General features: G+C 37.9%; 1 protein-coding gene across 1 annotated transcript in view; it reads left to right on the forward strand.

Annotated features, from left to right (window-relative positions):
- Positions 1 to 8,757, forward strand: part of LOC106881851 (protein ECT2) — a 129,719-nt gene that overhangs the window by 64,175 nt on the left and 56,787 nt on the right. The window contains exon 9 of the mRNA XM_014932366.2: positions 1,753 to 1,868. Within this exon, the coding sequence (XP_014787852.1) occupies positions 1,753 to 1,868 (116 nt within the window). The remainder of the gene's footprint in view (positions 1 to 1,752; positions 1,869 to 8,757) is intronic.

The following is an 8,757-nucleotide window of genomic DNA, read 5'->3' on the forward strand; positions in this document are numbered from 1 at the left end:
GTGGCCGTTTTCGTGCGGGTGACACGTAAAAGCACCCACTACACTCTCTGAGTGGTTGGCGTTAGGAAGGGCATCCAGCTGTAGAAACTCTGCCAAATCAGACTGGAGCCTGGTGTTGCCATCCGGTTTCACCAGTCCTCAGTCAAATCGTCCAACCCATGCTAGCATGGAAAGCGGACGTTAAACGATGATGATGATGATGATGATCTACTTGTCATCCTCAATACTATTCCCTACCCACATTTTACATTGGCAACCCGACCATCAAATCATCTCAGTTTCACCACCATACATCTCTTACTCTCTTCATGTACTACACCTGCCTCTCTCCCACAACACCGTCAGAATTGACTCAACCACTTGTTACCTCTCTCTCTCTCTCTTCCCCTGTCTCATATCATTATTGTTCTGTTACTCTTCACTTTGCCAACATCATTGCTCACCCCCACCCCCCACTAAATATCTGCCTTTCAACCCTATCCAATCTCTGCAGTTGTCACCTACTCTTCCCTACCTTCCTTACCTTCTCCTTCACTCATTCTCTATTTCTCACTTTTCTTTACACTCTTGCAACCTTTACCTACTCAAACTCCCCATTCACTTCATTCTTTGACACCTTATCACCACTATTCTCTCTCTTTTCTAACCCCCCCCCCTAACTTCTAAAATCTGAGTAACCATGTGGCCTTTCTACAGTAAGTGCAAATAACCTGTTCTGCTTTGACCCTTTCTTTCATATTTAACCCCTTCATCTCTTGAAATATGGCTGTTTCTCTCAGGATATCTTATTAGTCTTGTAAGCTACATGGTAACCTCACCAGTGCTGGTGCCATGAAAAAAGTACCCAACACACTCTGCAAAGTGGTTGGTGTTAGGAAAGGCATCCAGCTGTAGAAACCACATCCAAGAAGACTCAAGAGCACACAATAGTCTTTGGAGCCATTGAATCCTGTTAAACCATGTAATCCATGGATTACATAGACATTGAATAATGATGATGATAATCGAAGAGATGGCAAATTTAGATGAACAGAGGTGGTAATGATTGTGTGTGTGTGAGAGAGTGAGAAAATGAGAGCAGGCTAGTGATTGAGTATAGAGCTGCCTAGGGAGTGGATAACTTTTTCTGAGATGTGATCTTCTATATGAGAAATACTGTATTCCTTCAAAGCATATTTTATACTTTGTCAATAATTGCTAGTTGTTCAGTATTCATATATTCTTGCCACAAAGTCTTTTTGATGCTATTTTTTGTTGTTTTCATAATTCTTAATAACAAGATCACTTCTATATCAATCAATATTTGGTACTTGAAAATTTTTCTTTCATAAATTAACCTAACCTATTGCTAATTATAGATCTCTTGTTCGTTAATATTCAAGCTGTTCTTATTTCAAGTATTATTGTTTCCTCCTCATCACCATCACCATCACCACCACCATCATCATCATCATCATCATCATCATCATCTCTAATTGTCTTTGCTGATATGGTATGAACAAGCATGTCAGCATTCAGCACCACTCACTCATTTATGAAATCCATGAAATGTTTGCTTCTCAAAATCCAATTCTTATTGATTTAGAAGAGTTTTTAAATTGCTATATTTTATGAAACACACCCATTGTGATTTCAATTTTATTTAGAAGAATACTTAAAATTTACAATGTCTTCCAACATGTTTGATTTTTTTTTTGATTATTTTACACATTTATTTGCAAACTACTTACGAATTTCTGTTTTCTATTTCAGGTGGAACCTATGTAAACTGTAATGATGAAAGGGCTACACATTTAGTGGTTGATGATCAAATTACTGACGATGTACCTGTTATTAGTAACCCAAAAGGGTTTGTCGTAAGAGCTGAAGTGAGTATTTATCTGTGTGTGTGTGTGAGAGAGAGAGAGAATCATTTGTTAGTAGGCGTGTGTCTATTGTTATATGTGAAGTAAAAATACGACTAGGTTAACTCGTAAGCCTAGCTGTTTCATTGCTGTCTGCTGCTGTTTAAACTAAAGAACTGAGATGAGATGAAAGGGTATTGCCTGTTTGGAATCCCCATGTTAAGTAAATGCAAATTAATATGTAATCTGGGAACTGGTCAGGGAAGTCAGAACTTCAAAGAAATGATAAGCAGCAACAAATTCTGTTAAGTTATCAGTGGTAGAATATTTAGTTGTTCAGTCTACAAGCTGAATGTTAATACAGAATGTGAGGTGTGTGTATAATAATTTTAACATTATCATTTAAAGTCTATGTTCCATGCTGGTGTGAGTTAGTTTGACAGAAGCCAGTGGGCTCAAACACTGTACCCCTGTGCTCCAGTGTCTGCTTTGACAGGGTTTCTGCAGCTGGATGCCCTTAACATAAATCACTTTACAACATGACTGGGTAATCTTTCATGTCACCAGCACGAGTGAGTTATGCATGCTGCTTTCAAAACTATGAAACTCAAGTGGGTTCTCTATGTCAGGAGATGAGAGTTAAGGTATGAGAGAAGATGGTGGGGAGCAGAACAAGTTCTTGAAGAGGAGTTGTATGGCTGCTCATATTTAAAAGCGAGAGTGAGACTGAGTCAGCAGTGGCTTTCCATACTCTCTGAGCCAGACAAAATTCACTGAGATAGATTTTCTATGGCCAGATGCCCTTCCTGTTGCCAACCCATACCTGCAAAGTATTAAGGCTAAATATGTTTGTGTGTGAGTGTCTTTTTGTCTTGACATCAAGTGTTAATTGTAAATTAGTATCACGATCACAGAAGCCAACCATATTCGTTGATTTCATTCTTCTTTGATAACATGTTTGGCCATTGGACAGTATTGCATTACTTGGAAACAGGTGAGTGTTGGTGACAGGTAGGGCATATGACAGTAGAAATTCTGCCTCAACAAATTGCGTGTAACCCATGGAAAAGTAGACATTGAAATGATGATGATATATTTACATCTCATGTATCATCATCATCATCGTTTAACGTCCATTTTCCATGGACAGATATATCGTGTGTGTGTGTGTATATGTGTGTATATATATATATATATATATATATATATATATATATATATATATTTTTAATAGTGATGAGACTTTGGACTAGTGAACAAGACCTTTGGAAATATGCTGTGCTTGAGAAGACCTGGCAAGCCAAGTGAGACCCTAACCCTAACCCTAGCCCTATGCCAGCAGTGTAACCAGCCTATTTATGTGTAACTTTCTTCTGTTGCACACTAAACTTTGCTTGCGAAGACCTGTTAAGGCAAGTGAAATCAAAATCAAATTCACAGACGTGGTCGATGACAGCACTGCCTGACTGGCACCCGTGCCAGTGGAATGTTAAAGCACCATCCGAGCATGATCGTTGCCAGGGCCACTGACTGGTTCCCGTGCTGGTGGCACATAAAAAGCACCATTTGAGTGTGATCGTTACCAGCATTGCCTTACTGGCACTTGTGCCGGTGGCACGTGAAAAACAACATTCAAGCGAGAGTGTTGCCAGTGCTGGTGGACTGGCTCCTGTGCAGGTGGCACATAAAAGACACCATTTGAGCATGACTGTCGCCAGTACCACCTGACAGACCCTCGTGCCGGTGGCACGTAAAAAGCACCCACTACCCTCTTGGAGTGGTTGGCATTAGGAAGGGCATCCAGCTGTAGAAACACTGCCAGATCAGATTGGAGCCTGGTGCAGCCTTCTGGCTTGCCAGTCCTCAGTCAAACCATCCAACCCATGCCAGCATGGAAAGCGGATGTTAAACAATGATGATATATATACATGGGATATATATATATATATATATATATATATATATATATATATATATATATATATATATATATATATATATATCATCATCATCATCGCTTAACATCTGCTTTCCATGCTGGCATGGGTTGGATGGTTTAACTGAGGACTGGCAAGCCAGAAGGCTGCACCAGGCTCCAATCTGATCTGGCAGTGTTTCTACAGTTGGATGCCCTTCCTAATGCCAACCACTCCAAGAATGTAGTAGGTGCTTTTTATGTGCCACCAGTATGAAGGCCAGTCAGGTGGCACTGGCGTTGACCATGCTCAAATGGTGCTTTTTATGTGCTACCGGCACATCATTCCAATTGTCTACTTCGCCAAAAAAGGTATCCATTCATCATTGAGCTAGGGTTTATATTTGTATTCAGTCATGCAACTTTTTTTTTCATATCCTTGACAAACGTTGGATCTATAATTTAACAATACAGACGTCAAAACGTGTTCATACAATGTACTTCATGAGACTCCAAAACGCCCTCTTTATTTGTGCTGGTGTAGTTGTCTCTTTTGCTTTCTCAATTCACTTGTGCTTTGTTTAACTTAACAGAATGTTGCTCGACTCGTATCCCTCATCCACGGTTCATTTCACAAGAACACAGACACACTCGGTTGCTGCTGCCAACAACTTGCTGCATCTTTCTCCACATTTTCTTTTTCTGAATCAGTGATTCCTAAGTTGGGTGGTGTTGTGAGCTGATAATGAGGTGCTAAGGTAGTGATGGATATAATGGAAGGGTTGGAGGGATGGGTGTTTGAAGATGTCTTGGTAGAAATATGGCATCTGAGATTACATACGTTGGCATATTGAAATAATCCTATTTTTAATTCTTTTTTGTTGAGACCAGAAATGAATGACAATGCTTGTATAAAGGTGACACTCATAAGCTACATGGCTGGCCCATGTGCTTACATGCTTCCACCTCTGTTCATGTCAGATAGTTTACTACTTACTTAATCCTAATATTTCAGCACCTTGATTCTAGCTGTATATTCTTATTCTTATCTTTCATTCTTATTCACAGCTGAGTTAACCTCTATATGTTCTGCTGGTTCTATTTGGGATAGTTTTTCATTAGAAAGTTACTCAGTCCAGCATTTGACATGAAAGACATAAATCTATTTGTCTGTACTAATATAAGAAATATACTTTATTAAATAAAAATATAATTTACATACACTGAAAGGTCTGATCTACACAAGGCCAATGAGAAAAGTGGTGTGAACTGGACTGGGTAATGTGTTTGCAGGTTGCAGAGATAAGCAGGCAGCTGGTGTTTGGTGTGAAAAGAGAGAGATTTACTGTGTGGAAGATAAATAGTTTACAGCACTGAAACCTGATAGAACAAGCAAATTGTTACAGAAGGAAAATGAAGTAGAATTGGAGAGGAGGTAAATTGAAAAGACAATGTCAGAGCACTTAGCACCGCCATAAGAAAGGATATTTAATCTTAGCAGCATTCATAATTTATTTAAATATTGATACATGTGGTTTCAAATTTGACGATGGTGGAATGTTTTGAGAATGAGAGAGAGAGAGGGGGGGAGAGAGAGAGAGAGAGAGAGATGGTTCAATGACTGAATAGAAGTTCTCTCATTGCTACAACAACAACAACAACAATAATAAGATTATTTTATTGAGTTGGAGTTGATAGTCTGCCATCAATCTGCCTTGTTCCATTCACTCAATTTAACAATGAAGTTGATGGAGGTTGGGGAATTAAAAATGACAAATAATTTGAGTGGCTGATATTTTATAGATTTTGACCTCTGTGACTGTCTTCTCTATGGGCCAGGTGGGATAGTGGTGGGGTTTTAATTTAACTACTTCATTTGTTCAGCGTGTTAATTATTAATTTTTGATGATTTATTATATGAGAAGAGTTGTAATTATTATGGTTCTCAATACTAAGCCACTTTTGTTAGGTACTAAACACAGACAACTAAGTATTTAATACTTGTGACAAGGGAGACAATATGATTGGAACTATTTTATTTTTAGACTGTCTATGACTTTTGGTGACACTCCAGTTTAATTAATTGTTGTACAAGTCGTTAGCTTTAAGGTAGTATACTAGTCTTCACGTTCTCTTCTCTTGATACTGTCAAATGCAATTCATTTGGTGCATAAGAGAGCTAAGTTAAAAGAGGTAAATTTATAGCTGATCTGTAATTCTGCCAGTAACCATCGATGTTGCACTTATAGAGTACAAGTATGATGCTTCTTAAATATTGATTCGAAGGTTGCTTCATGAATTTACATGTCTGAATTAATCTCATTACTATACCCCTTGGTTTTCCTCTTTGTCAGCAAAGACAGTTTGACCCTTTTGTTGTTTTGTTTTGGTAGGTATCACTGTATGGTAGCCACATGGATCTATCCTGCTGCACAACATTTTGCAGCAAGTGCATTTTAACCTGACTTCAGGCTCACCAAAGCCTTACGAAATCGTATCAAAACCTGTGAGAGGGGGCTGGTCTGTTTCTTAAATATCACCTGGTTTAACACTTCGATTTAATCCTTGGGTATCTTTAGTAGTGTAAGGAGAATTTCTAGTCTTTCCTCACCCCTGCCAGGGGTCCTTAAGGGGACATAGCTTGTATTCTTCTCTTCTTCATTTCTTCCAGGGTCCTGAAAAAGAACACAGTTTGTGCTCTTCCTCTCACCAGTCTTAGGGGTCCCTAAAAAGTGCCCTAAAAATGGACATAGCCTATGCTCTTCCTCCCCTCTTGCTCCCACATATTACTTAAGCAATGCTGGGTGTATTATGTTACATTTTTTTTTCTTTTTCTTTTGGCTCAGAAGTTTGATTTCTGCCCCTTTTTCCTTGAAGGCAACCCTGGTGAATAAAGAGCTCAGTTTGCTATCCTGACATAAGACCCTTTTTTTGATGAGTTTTTAAACCTTGATTACTACATAACGTTGCCAAACTTAGTTTTATTGCCTCCATTAAAAAGTTCTATTGCTGTTTATCTGTTTTCTTTTTATCATATTGATTTGGTTGAGGAAACATGTTGGCGTGAAATATTTATTGGTTTCCTCACTATGTTCGATGTTCACAAGTGATGTCAATGAAGTTTTATTGTCAAGTAGAAGCTGTTTATAGTGTTATCAAAGGTGATATTCTAGTGAAGCAGAGAGAGAGAGAGAGAGAGAGAGAGAGAGAGAGAGAGCAGGGTGTTAGATCAATGTGTGATGACAGATTAAACACAAAGCCACAATCTAGTAATAAAGTTTACACAAACTTTATACTTTTATCATGTTACAGTTCACTCTTGTAGATAAAGGTGATGCGAGACAGAGATAAATAGCAAAGCTGCCTTTTATTTAAACTCGTTTAATTCATCTCAGTATTGGTAAAAAAGAAAAAAAATGAATACAAAGCCAATGATAAGAGACTCCTCCTTTTTTTTCTTACAACAACATTTCTTTCCCATGTTGCCATAATTTGGCAGAAGTTCAGTATTTACATGTATTTGATTTTGAGAAGTGGTTTTGTTGTTCAGTGCCAGGAGAACCCTAATTGAACAAATCTTTTAGCAAAAATGTCTCTACCATCACCATTCCATCTTTTCTCAGTCTATCTTGTGCTTCATTATCCAATGTGTTCTTCCCATTTCAAGAGAGTACGGTGGGGTTTAAGACGCATGCTCTTTAGAGTTCCAATTTATTAAGCGTGCAGTGAAGTTGGTAGTTATTTTCCTAATTCACTTCATAGGTGTGGGCATGGCTGTGTGATTAAGAAGCAACCACATGGTTTCAGATTCAGTACCACTGTGCTGCACCCTGGGCCAGTGTTTTCGACTCTAGCTCTGAGGTGATCAATGTTTTGTGAGTGAATTTGATAGACTGAAATTGTGGAAGCTTGTCATTTAATGTTCCCTTTTCCAGTGGGGGAGCATAATTCAGAACCTACAATGTAAGAAAGCACATTGTTTCCGGTGGTGTATAACATCTGATAGTCTAGGTTATATATGTGTGTGTGTGTGTGTGTGTATCTACCCCCCCCCCCACTTGACAATAGGTGTTGGTTTGTATATGTCCCCATAACTTAGTGGTGTGGTAAAAGAGACCAAAAAGTAATATACTGGGGTCAGTTGGTTTAACTGAAACCTTTTAAAGTGGCACCCTGGTATCGCTGCAGTCCAATGACTAACACAAGTAAAAGAAAGTAAAAAAGACTTGAGAAATGTAGAATGAACTGTTTTTTTTGTAGCAGAGTTGGACATACAGGCATTATAAATCTGCCATTTTTAATTACTAAACTCATTCTTGAAATATATTTTACCAATATGGCATGGAGTTGTCTAAAACTTCTCAAGAATTAAGTTTTGTAAATAGTGCTTTTTGTGAAGTCACCAAAGTTTAAAATGAATTCATGCAACTTTCTATGTAAGCCAAATGAAAATTGGTTATAGATTATTTCCAGTTCTGTAAATATTTAACTTTTTATTTATTGAGAATAATAACAAACTGTTTCTCACAGAAGTACGTTTCCATATATCTGCCTGACATCATTGATATACATACTTATATATATATATATATATAGTGGGAAGATGAGGGTGAGTGAGAAAGAGAGAGAGAGAGTATGAGGGTGAGCACGAGCGCTTTGTAACTGAGTGAGATTAGATTGTAGAATTGAGTTCAAATCTTGTCATGCATAAAATCTATAATAAATTGTGATATTTTGTGAGATAATTTTTAATTCGTTGAGGCCCAAAGATATCTTATGTTTGATGTAGGTTAAAAGGTACTTGAATCATTGAGAAAGTCTTTTTATGGTTGTTTGATCTGATAGAAATAGCAACCAAATATACCCCCTGCCAAACACACACACACACACACACACACACACACATTCCACCGTTTTTAAACCTTTTTATACAAAATCTGCCTTAAATCTCCAGAGGTTATTTGGTACAAACTGCTTTAAAGTGATCTTAATTTGAGC

The sequence above is a fragment of the Octopus bimaculoides genome, chromosome 4 (genome assembly GCF_001194135.2).
Source record: "Octopus bimaculoides isolate UCB-OBI-ISO-001 chromosome 4, ASM119413v2, whole genome shotgun sequence".
Taxonomy (NCBI): Eukaryota; Metazoa; Mollusca; class Cephalopoda; order Octopoda; family Octopodidae; genus Octopus; species Octopus bimaculoides.